Source organism: the organism of the source record quoted next (genome assembly GCF_019968955.1).
Source record: "MAG: Porospora cf. gigantea A chromosome Unknown PgA_NODE_298_length_23434_cov_347.767, whole genome shotgun sequence".
NCBI classification, from domain to species: Eukaryota; Apicomplexa; class Conoidasida; order Eugregarinorida; family Porosporidae; genus Porospora; species Porospora cf. gigantea A.
Window position 1 is genome coordinate 12,888 of NW_027151584.1, and position 10,547 is coordinate 23,434.

The window sequence follows — 10,547 nt, forward strand, 5'->3', positions numbered from 1 at the left end:
ACGATGAAGACCGAGAGCAGTGACAGGACTGGCTCCTTTGAGGTGGGGGAAGCTCAGTCCAAACCGGCCTCTCAGGGATCACATGCAACCCTATGCTTTCCCCGAACGATGAAGACCGAGAGCAGTGACAGCACTGGCTCCTTTGAGGTGGGGGAAGCTCAGCCATTAGTTCCCATGAACTCTTAACCAATCCAAGCAGATGCCGCGATGCGAAAGAGTATTGGCCGGAAGTTTCAGTCGATGTAGTTCAAATATACTATTGATCGTAACGAAATCTGAACGTCGCGTACGAGAGGCCGTCGACCTCTGAGACGTCTGCTCATTTCAGTGTGAAAAGGAATTGGACACGGAGTCAACATCACAGTCGTCGTCGAGGCCTTCAATCAGCGTCCTCGATCGTTTTGGCAACGGAAAGGCAGCCGGCTTCGTCTGCTTCGCACTTGAGGTGTAACTGGCGAACTCGAAGGGTCTCTTTTTCGGTGGAGCTGGCCGTAACCGCACGTCGTCAGACTTGGATTTCAAGTTCTGCATCTCAATGGTAAGTCGGTGTATGGTGTCATTCTGATTAGCAACAGTTCTATGTCACACATGCCGTCGCTCCTACTGTTTCAAGTCCCTGTAGTCAACGAACACTCCAAGACGTGAAGACCTGTCGTTTACTGCTGAGCTGAACGCGCTGTAGTCGAGGTCATCTACCTTTTGGTTGATGCTGCATAGAGCATTTTAGACCCTCTCACATTTGGTGGACTTTCTGCAGACTTCGCACGTTGGACTTGGCCAAGGCCAGCTCTTTTTCAGTTTCAAATGCTTGTGCTCTGTGGATGAGGTTGCCCCAACCGCACCTCAGTTGGTCAACGGTGTCCTTTGACTTCGCTGCCTCCAACCTAAGGGCTGCGACATCAGACTGACTTCCGCCCAGTCTCTTTTCAGCTTCGCGTAAACGCAGTTTGAGTGCTATCGGATCGTTCTCGTCGTTGCTTTCAAGGTGCAAATCAGGCACCACAAAATGCAGCACGTGCTGTTCGCGGGAACTAGCGACCACCCACCGCTTTAGTCATCTGCCTGCATATAGGGCAGGACGCTGTGGTCTTATTCCGGTCCTTGTTGTACGTGCGGAACCAATTATTCAGGCAAGCCTCGTGGGCTACGTGACCACAACATGTACTCCACAGCCCGCTGGTGAGCGGCTCCATACAAGCGAAGCAATGGTCGTTGTCCATAACACTATCGGACTGAATTGAAAAAATATAATTGGAAAACTCACTATGAGTCTCTATGAACGATTCGAAATCAGCAAGCACCCAGACGATCGGCTGGTGCAGGTGAGCCCATTAATTTCCGCTCACGCAGCAAGCCGCATCCAGACGGAAGAGGGTGGATCCAGTCTGCAGACTCGGCTACCTTTTCAACGTCCGCATATCTTCACTAATTCTTGCAAGCAAGTGCCGCGTTTCTTGTCTGCGGTTGTACTTCGCAAGCTCCATGGGAGAGACTTTCTACAGCGTGGTCCCTTTCAGACCCTATTTCTACCTCAAGGTCCGACGCAATCTCGAAGGGGTCCAATTCCCCGAAGATGCTGTCAAAGATGTTCTGCTCCAATTGGGAAACCACGTGCAAGCTATGGCGACACGAGCATGCAAGAACGCCACCTCCGTCGAGTACGTGGAGAGAATTGACCTGGAGGAGCTGGGCAACCTCTCGAAGAACGCAGAGGCCCCTTACAGCTCGCGGCAGATGCTTAAAGTCAGCGTGAGCACTGTCGACGACATGAGGGCGATCGTGACACTGCTGAGCAAGCTTCTCGAGACCCATGCACCTATTCTCGAACGAATACGTTGCGCTAAGCGACCGGAGGCTGCTCCGCAATTGATATCCTTGTCGGCGGCCTATCAACCTTCTGAAACTCGATTTGCAGAGGAGATGGTTCTTAGCGATCCCCTTCTCATGGCCGAGGGTCTTTGCGAGCACCAGGTGAGCTACCTGAGTCGCGCTTTGATTGACACTGGTATTCGGTGTGGCAAGTGGTACGACGTCACATGGCACCCAGACTCCAGACGGAGCCCTGCGTCTCTAGCAGCTGAATACCCGGAATCCGTGGAGCTCTGCAGCCCGGAGGAGCACCTGCAAAAGGTAGCACCTCCCCTCCGAGTCTTCTCGTGGGATATCGAAGTCACCAAGGCGCCTTTGAAGTTCCCCGACGCGTCTGTGGACCCAATTATGTGCATCTCCATCATGGTCGACGACCAGGGCTACCTCCTGGTGAACAACTCCATTGTGCGGGAACGGATTCCAGACTTCGACTACGTCCCCAAGCCGCAGTTTCAAGGTTACTTCCAGTCTGTTAACGTTGAGGATGAGAAGCAGCTGTTGGAGTCCTTCTTTAAGTTGATTCAAAGGAGCTCTCCTCATGTCATCGTCACCTATAACGGCGACTCCTTTGATTTCCCCTATGTCTTGAGTAGAGCTAAGTCCCACGGGATATCCATGGAGGATGAAATTGGCTTCCCCATGAGGGGTGTCAGCCGTGATAGGAATTTCAGGCAAGCTGCCGAAGTGCAAGGAGCCATAGCGCTGCATATGGACTGCCTGTGCTGGGTCAACCGTGATTCCTACTTGCCATTGGGGTCTCGCGGTCTGAAGGCCGTTACCCGAGAGAAACTACGCTTCAACCCCAGAGAATTGGATCCTGAGCTCATGACTCCGTACGCCGCCTCGCAGTCAGTATCCGCCCTATATTTCACCCAGTCCTCGACTGCTGGCCGAGTACAGCGTCTCTGACGCCCTGGCGACACACTTCCTGTACATACAATACATTCATCGATTCATTCTTGCCCTGAGCTCTATCATTCCGCTAGCGGTGAGATGCTTCGCGGACCATGACGCAGCCAGACGATGTGCTTCGAAAGGGGTCTGGCACCTTATGTGAACACCTATTGATGGCCCAAGCCACCGAGAACAGTGTTGTGTACCCCACCAAGCACGTGGAGGACGACGAGAAGTACTACAAGGACCGCATGCTCTACACTGAAACCTACATTGGTGGAAAGGTCGACCAACTAAATGTTGGCATCTTCCGCGACGACCTGCCGGAAGACTTCGAGTTGGATCCGCAGGCCTACCAGCGGCTGGCTGAAGGGGCTGAACGCGTGTTCGACTTCTGGCTGAACAGCGAGTGTCCGTTTGGGCCTCTTCCTGTTATAAACCGCGAGGAGATACTTGATGACGTCCGGAAGCGGCTAAGCAGGTTACAACAGTCCCGCCGCCTTACCGTCTCCCCGCGGATATACCATCTGGACGTCGCTGCCATGTACCCCAACATCATCCTCACGCAACGACTGCAGCCGTCGTCAATGGTCGACGACCAGGCATGCCAGGCCTGCCCGTGGAAAGATGAGATGGAGGATTGCAGGCGACTTCTCAAGTGGCGTTGGCGCGGCGAGCACTTTCCTCTCACCAGAGGCGACGTGAGACGTTTCGGGAGTCAGACCGCAGATAAACCAGCTTCGTAATATTCTTTCCGGAGAGTACCACGACGTCGGAATCATTCAAAGTCTCACAGGTCGGACAGTCAAAGTCGACAAGTCGCTGGGGGTCGAGAACGAAGAGGCGGATGGCAAACGAGGTACAACCAAGGTTCATTGGAGAGAGCTGCAACCCTTTCAACAGAGGGCGCTACTCTTTGACAGGGCTAAGAAACTCTCGCAAAGGCAGAGGTGAGGCTGGGTGCTTCCTATGATCAGCCGTAAGTTCAAGCTTGCCGTCGAGGAGGACCGCCACTCGGTGGTGTGCCAACGCCAGAACCCCTTCTACGTGGACGCCGTACGCGCTTTTCGAGACCGCCGCACGATCTACAAAAAGCACAAGAAGGAGGCGGAGTCGAAGCTCGAGGCCGCGACCTCGGAGGCCCTACGTATGCAGTTCTCAAACGAGGTTCTGCTGTTCGAAAGCCTTCAGCTAGCGCACAAGTGCATACTGAACTCCTTCTACGGATATGTCATGCGGAAAGGCTCCCATTGGCACTCGATGGAAATGGCCGCCGTCACCACTTTCACAGGTGCTCAGATCATTAAGTGAGCCCCAACAGCGAGGTCCACACAGCGAAGCCTACGAACTCTGCGCCAAGATCGGCAAGCCCTTGGAGCTGGACACAGACGGTATCTGGACACTATTCCCCACAGGCTTCCCTGAGGTCTACACTGTACGCATGCAAAGGGGGTCAGACGAGGTGACCGCCAAGTTCGAGTATCCCTGCGCGGTGCTTAACCTGGGCGTTCACGACCGGTGGACCAACCACCAGTTTCTCCACTTTGAGAATGGCGTCTTCCGACGTTCGTCACAGAACTCCATCTTCTTCGAAATGGACGGCCCATACAAGGCAATGATGCTTCCCTGTTCCGAGAAGGAGGGCCAGAAGCTGAAGAAGCGTTACGTCGTCTACGACTTCGACGACCGCATCGTCGAATGCAAAGGCTTCGAAATCAAGCGGCGTGGGGAGCTCGAGATGCTCAAGAACTTCCAGAAGGAGATGTTTCCTGTCTACCTGAAGGGCAGCACACGCGAGGAAGTCTACACGGAAGCCGCCAAAGTCTGTGGACGATGGTTAGCATTCCTCCAAAAAAAGGGGGGCACAGCAGACAAGAAAGTCGTCTTCAGCCTTATCTCTGAGAGCAAGAGCCTCTCCAAGAGCGTAGAAGCCTCTGCTCCTCTGAAAACGATGGGAACTACCACTGCCAAGCGACTAACGGAGCTGCTTGGTGACATGACCTACGTCCAGGAAAGCGGTATCAAATGCGAGTTCGTGGTCTCCGCGTTTCCATCAAACAAATCGCGCTCAGAAAGGGCCATTCCTGTTCGTTTGTTTGAGGCTGCAGACGTCGAACAGGCGCACTTCTTACAGAAGTGGACCGGATCCAAGGATGGCTGTCTGTCGCGTCTCCTTGACTGGGATTACTACACTGAACGTCTGACAACCCAGATCCTGAAGCTCGTGGTGTGTCCTGCCATTCTACAACGGGTGAGCAACCCAGTGGAGGATGTCAAACCTCCAGAATGGCTCCGAAAGGAACTCCATCTCAAAAACATAGTGAAACTAGACTCCTTCTTCACTATCACCAAGTCAAGGGATGCACATGTCCCGGCCGATCGGCCTCTTATGCCTCCCTTCACCATAGGCGGACCGGTTCGGATCGTAACACCGCCTTCCGAAAAACCCTGCCTACCCCTCGCAGACGCCTGGACTTCCAGCGCTGACGACGTCATCCGTTCTTTGAAGGCGCATTGGGCTCAAGTCAGCGACGAGGTCGCCTCGGCGGTGGCCTCAAACTGCGTCAGGGACCTTTTTCGGAGAGACCCTGTGCGGGTGCTCCAGCAGCTTGGCGCGAAATCGTGGTTGCTGGCCGACTTGGAGCTGGACGAAGATCAGTTCGTGCTGGGAGTTATGGTGTCCGGCCGTCCCGAGGTATTCAAAATCCCGCTGAGATCGCGTACCCGTCTTCTCGTCTCCGCAGAGCATCCTCCAAAGTGCTCCTCGGTCGTCGAAGGCAACGCAGACAACATAAAGCTGTGTACAGGTCATGTGGCGGGCCGCGTTTTCGAGGTGGAGCTGTCGGAAGAGGAACTGGCATCTGAAAGTTGGCGAGACGGCGTAGGAAACGTGGCTATCCATGAGCTCCTGGATCCGCTGTGGCGCTGTCTGCTGCTCAGTCCGCGAGTCTCCGCTGCGCGTTGCACTCTGGGATACCCAGTCGATGTGGGGTGCCTCGCCGGCCTCGACGGCCAGGCCGCAGCCACATTCAGGCTGCTTTTGCTGTTTGGGAAGGCGGAGGAGGTCCTAATCGCAGTTGACGTCCTCGTGGAAGAGGACCTACTCATCACCGTTACGACGTTCCGATTAAAATCCCAATCATGGGACTCGGAGGGTTTTCGAGAGCAGATGGTCGACGCAGTCTCTGTGCAACTCAACGACGTCGGGTTCAACTTGCAGGTCCAGGTTGAAATACGGGATGTACCTTGTCATTCGGTAGGTCGACAGGCGGTTTCCTGGCTTCGGCAGGAGCTGCTCACCTCCAAACGCACGGTTATCGCGGTCACCTTCGGTGAGGCCCAAGTCCTTCGCCCACTGGAGCGGCTGGCTTCTCGGTGTGCCATTCTGATCACTGAGCATGACGCCATAGGTCGTGGCGAGGCCTTCGTCCTCGACAACGCAGCCAACTACGCAGTGCGGTTCCTGGACAGAAAGGACGTGGCCAGTGTAGCCGGACTCCCTGTAGGATTCGTCCTCAGATACGCTGGGACTCGGGAGTCCCTGACACAACTAGCTATGGACGTCCTCTTCGCACGCAGCCTAAAGAAACAAAATATCCCCCTCTGGAACCAGTACGTGAGTGCTCTGCCCGAGGACGAACCCTTGATCAAGAAGACACCCTTCTGCCTTGTGCCCGGAATCCACCGCCGGCTCTCCGCCGCATTCTCCTTTAGCTCGCCCGCGATGACATGTGCTCTAGAAAGCCTACAGCAGCTCATTGAGCTCTCCGGGGACAACGTCTACAAGGACTGGACCATCAACGGAGTCAAGCTCGGGCGATACGATATTCGCCATTCCCGTGTACGGCCGGACATCCTGCTCATCCTCCATCAACTCCTCCGCTCGCTCCGATCTGGACCAGATAACTCCACGTTCAAGGCCGACCTCTTCGATGGCGGGTTCGAGTGCTGGTTGCTGTCACCGGCGAGTCGGCTTTTCCACCCAGACTTGCTGCTGGACGTGCGGCGCTGGCTTGAGGTTTACGTAAGGGAATTGGTCCGCAATGTGAACACGAAGTCAACCTGTGTGAAGGCTGACACTAATGGGTTTTTCGTCACCACACCTTACGTCCAGTCAGCCTTAGGTGGCGACTGCATCCGCTCTCTGGTTAACGACCTGTCCAAGCACTCCCTTTTCCGGCATCTGTCGTTCCGTGTGGACGTCTTCACTGGTTTACTAGTGTTGGACGAGACGCAGTGGTTTGCGACACGCAAGAAGTAGGTTCCGTAGACAGTTCTCACCCAGCGCTAGAGAACCTGTAGACCGTCTGCGAAGTCTACGGAGGCTACCTGCCCCGGTGGGAGCCTTCCTGCGCACCGTCATCGAGACCCTTCTAACAAAGCCGATGGCCGAAGTACACGCCCGCTCTCCTCAACTACTAAACTCCAAAGATGTTTCTTTAGCGCGTGAAGCCACGCGTCAGGTGGATCTGGAGGCGCACCGCATGTTTGACGTGTCGCCGGAGGAGGAATCGCTGTGTGAAGGGGTCATCTCGAGAATAGAGCAGCCTGGCCTACTCTTCGCCGACTCGGATGAGGATGATGCCTACTGTGACGTGCCGGGTGCTATACACCCGCCTGACGACCTGGACTTCGCCCGTATAGCCTACCGGCTGCTCAGTCTGGACCCCGCGTCTATCACTGATGACCCGTTCGCCCTGCTTAGACGTGTAAGCGCCTGCTGCGGCGTTTCCGCTTTTTCCAACCTGCTCCAGTACCGGCCTCTGATTTACTCCCTGTGGGTGCCGGGAACGGTGTGCAGAGCGTGTGACACGGCGCAGGACCTCGATGCCACGTCGGCATTCGACGGCGGAAGCTGGCCTTGCGCCCGGTGCGGGTCCCCGCTGGACTCTGACACCGTAGACCAGCAGCTGGCAGACCTGCTGCGTGCTGTGCACAAAAGGAGCCTCTCCAGCGACGAGATATGCGGACATTGTCCACAGCGCCGCCGAACGCGCAATGCGACGTGTACCTGCGGGGGAGCCTGGAAGTTGGACATGCACGGAAACGAGCTGGCTTGGGTGCTGTCGATGGCTAAAAGCCTCGTCTCGGCCACACCAGATTCACTTCTTAAAACGGAGCAGCTCCTAGCGTGTTTTTCAGAATAGCACTTTGTCAGAATAGCACTAACACTGTGAATTGTGTATTATCTCTCACTTATGTCCGATTCGCTGTCGACTACCAGATGCAGCGAATCCCAAGCCCTCCACATCAACGTAGGTGGCACCAGTTTCACTGTTGGGAGGAGGGTCCTTGAGAAGTGTTGGCTCTTGTCGGCCCTCGCTGTAGAACATGGAATGCTTAGCCGAGACCGGGTACCTGAGTTCGTATACGTCTGCCCGTATTGTGGATCGAGAAGCACTGATTTCGCCTCCTCCACAGGAAGACGGTCCCGCCTCTGCGATTGTTTCCTTCCATTGGAAACCACTCCAGACGGTGATATTTTTTTAGAGTACGATCCCTCGGATTTTTCCGCTCTTCTGACCTTCATACGAAGAGGAGTGTTGGGTGATGTTGCCTGTGGCGACAGCTCATGGTCTAAAATAACGACCATCGCGAATTTTCTCGGGCTGACGTCACAACCGAAGCGATGCTACCACTGCCTCTGCGTGTATGACGAAGGTCTCAATGCCAACAGTCCTTGCTTACGCCACAACGGGTCTCCAGAACCGCGGTCGAAGACGGATAGCCGGTGCGTTTGGTCTTGCTGCCAGAAGCCATGCTATCTTCAATCAGCATTCGGGTCTGTCGTGCCTGCCAGCGGCTGCATAAGATCCGCACATCAATCAGACGAGGATATTCTCAGTGTCTTGATTCAGGATGACATGCGGAAAGGCATCGATGTTACCACCGCATTAGGAACGCCGAAAATAACGGATCAGTTTACGATCTGCGAACAGACCAAGTCTGGATTCTGCAGCAGTGAAGGCTGCGGTGGAAAGTGCCTCACACCTCCGACAGCCCCTCCTGTGGACACCGAGCGATGCCTGTCTTGCCCGTTCAACTCGGTTTGCTCCAAGAACAACGTCTCGTGTTTGCGACCCGATATCTCTCGGCCTGAGGAGTCTGAAGCCAAGAAGAGCCGAAAGCGCAAGAAGCGGAAAGGAGAGGTGGGCCTGCCTCAGGACGTACTGAAGACTCGCCTCTGCCCCTTACTACGCCTGGGCGTCTGCAAAGAGTAAGTAAATCTGCATACACTATCGCCTAATTTTTTCCAGATCTAGTCAGTCATGCCGGTACGCGCACTGCGTCGACGATCTCCGCTACACTGAGGAGTACTTTAAAACGTCCATGTGCACATTTTGGGCCAAGGGCCACTGTAAGGCGGGCGCCAACTGTCGTCACGCTCACGGCGAAGCGGAACTGCGTCGGCGAAACGATCCTCTCACAGTGATGTCGAAGCCAAGTGAGCCGGACTCCACCCCTCAGAATCCACAGCCGTACGTCCTATATCCCGCGTACCCTTACCCTGGACAATACGGCCAGTTCGAGAACTCGTATCAGCCTGTCTACATGATGCCCCCGGGTGAGTGGTCGCAGCAGCCGACTGAGTGGTCGCAGCAGCCGACTGAGTGGTCGCAGCAGCCGACTGACTGGTCACAGCAGCCGCCTGCGCATCAAACTACAGATGATGAATGACAGGTGTTTATTGATTACTTCTGCGCCAAAAGCTTAAATACCTCGTTGAATGAACTTTGCCGTCCGTGCGGCTCTCTTCGGAGTGGCGACGTTGTTAACGACCACCTGGTTCTATGGCTGGCCTCACACTCAGTTTATTCTGTTCAGAAGCCGTGTGTACTGCTGGCTGTGCGACAACTCCGTCATGGACCACTGCACCGTGCCCCTTCCGCCAGGAGCTGACTACCTCGACCCCTGCCCGGCGCAGGCTGCCAAGGTTGAGGCCCTCTATACACTGGCGACCTCTGTGGAATACGCGCTATCTGTGGTTCCGGGATACGTTTATGACAACGTCGGCGTAAGAGCCTGCGGCGGCATCGGCGTCGGTCTCTTCGCAGCGGGGTGGACCCTGTTCACCATGTCCAGCCGAAGTTTGCAATTGTACTTTCCGGCCTTCTTCCTATTTGGTCATGGGATTAACTACGTCGCCTTGGCTTGTCTGTCGCTGTCGGAATACGCCAAAGACTGGGAATACCTGTCGATGAGCATCGCCATGATGGCGCAACAGATGGCCACCATAATACCTCCCATCCTTTGGCAACTTATACTAGCGTTTCCCACAGTCTCCCCAATGTGGACCCTAGTGGGGTACTGGCTTTGTTTAGGTGTCCCTTTTGGTCTGACGATGATCTCCTCACTGCCTTCAAGACGGCGTGTTCGCAGAGTCTCAGGCGTCGTCGACGAGTCGTTGGATCCTGAGTGGTCGAGTTTCTTTTCGGAGCTCACTCGTCCAGACTACCTCGTCTACGTGGCTTGGTATGCGACTACGAACATGGGAGTTAATACGGTCATGACTAACATGGTTGGTACCATGGGCCCCAACGTGTCAAGTTATTACGGGTGGATTAGCTGGCTGCCCCTTGGACCTCTAATGGGCTTGTTGAACGAGTATGTACACTCCATATGGTCACTCTGGGCCATCACATTCGCAAAGGTCTTCATTTTCACCGCTTTCATTGTCAACTCTACAAGCTACAACTACTTCTGCGTCACGCTGCAGATGGTGGAAATTGGGTACGTCCACGCTTTGAAGATCTACTACATCAACGAGAATTTTGAAAAACAGC

General features: G+C 54.9%; 4 protein-coding genes across 11 annotated transcripts; 3 read left to right on the plus strand and 1 right to left on the minus strand.

Moving 5' to 3' along the window:
• Positions 1-324: 324 nt before the first annotated feature.
• On the minus strand, positions 325-1,220 carry KVP18_001042 (uncharacterized protein; the record flags this gene model as incomplete). 2 transcript variants are annotated; one of them, XM_067950655.1, is made up of 4 exons in its annotated part: positions 325-577; positions 605-709; positions 738-1,018; positions 1,047-1,220. In XM_067950655.1, 4 exons carry the CDS (start codon positions 1,218-1,220, stop codon positions 325-327), a joined length of 813 nt encoding a protein of 270 aa, XP_067810277.1. The 2 variants fall into 2 exon arrangements, with proteins under 2 accessions (XP_067810277.1, XP_067810278.1); XM_067950656.1 differs by lacking the exons at positions 605-709; positions 738-1,018; positions 1,047-1,220 and having other exon boundaries at positions 325-531.
• A 45-nt stretch (positions 1,221-1,265) lies between these two features.
• KVP18_001037 (uncharacterized protein) lies at positions 1,266-7,910 on the plus strand (the record flags this gene model as incomplete). Of its 5 annotated transcripts, XM_067950648.1 has the most annotated exons (8): positions 1,266-1,322; positions 1,351-2,717; positions 2,746-2,857; positions 2,886-3,464; positions 3,493-3,713; positions 3,741-4,070; positions 4,099-7,020; positions 7,049-7,910. In XM_067950648.1, the coding sequence occupies 8 exons, from the start codon at positions 1,266-1,268 to the stop codon at positions 7,908-7,910; spliced, it is 6,450 nt and encodes a 2,149-aa protein (XP_067810270.1). The 5 variants fall into 5 exon arrangements, with proteins under 5 accessions (XP_067810270.1, XP_067810269.1, XP_067810267.1 ...); XM_067950644.1 differs by lacking the exons at positions 1,266-1,322; positions 1,351-2,717; positions 2,746-2,857; ... (1 more) ...; positions 3,493-3,713; positions 7,049-7,910 and having other exon boundaries at positions 3,733-3,965; positions 4,072-7,024; XM_067950647.1 differs by lacking the exons at positions 1,266-1,322; positions 2,886-3,464; positions 3,493-3,713; ... (1 more) ...; positions 4,099-7,020; positions 7,049-7,910 and having other exon boundaries at positions 1,483-2,778.
• Positions 7,911-8,430: 520 nt separating this feature from the next.
• On the plus strand, positions 8,431-9,441 carry KVP18_001035 (uncharacterized protein; the record flags this gene model as incomplete). Of its 2 annotated transcripts, XM_067950636.1 has the most annotated exons (3): positions 8,431-8,494; positions 8,539-8,980; positions 9,021-9,441. In XM_067950636.1, 3 exons carry the CDS (start codon positions 8,431-8,433, stop codon positions 9,439-9,441), a joined length of 927 nt encoding a protein of 308 aa, XP_067810261.1. The 2 variants fall into 2 exon arrangements, with proteins under 2 accessions (XP_067810261.1, XP_067810262.1); XM_067950637.1 differs by lacking the exon at positions 8,431-8,494 and having other exon boundaries at positions 8,628-8,980.
• Positions 9,442-9,490: 49 nt separating this feature from the next.
• Positions 9,491-10,547, plus strand: KVP18_001040 (uncharacterized protein; the record flags this gene model as incomplete). Of its 2 annotated transcripts, none has more annotated exons than XM_067950652.1 (1): positions 9,491-10,547. In XM_067950652.1, a coding segment is annotated over one exon (1,057 nt), but the record flags the coding sequence as incomplete, so codon positions are not given. The 2 variants fall into 2 exon arrangements, with proteins under 2 accessions (XP_067810274.1, XP_067810273.1); XM_067950651.1 differs by having other exon boundaries at positions 9,491-10,494.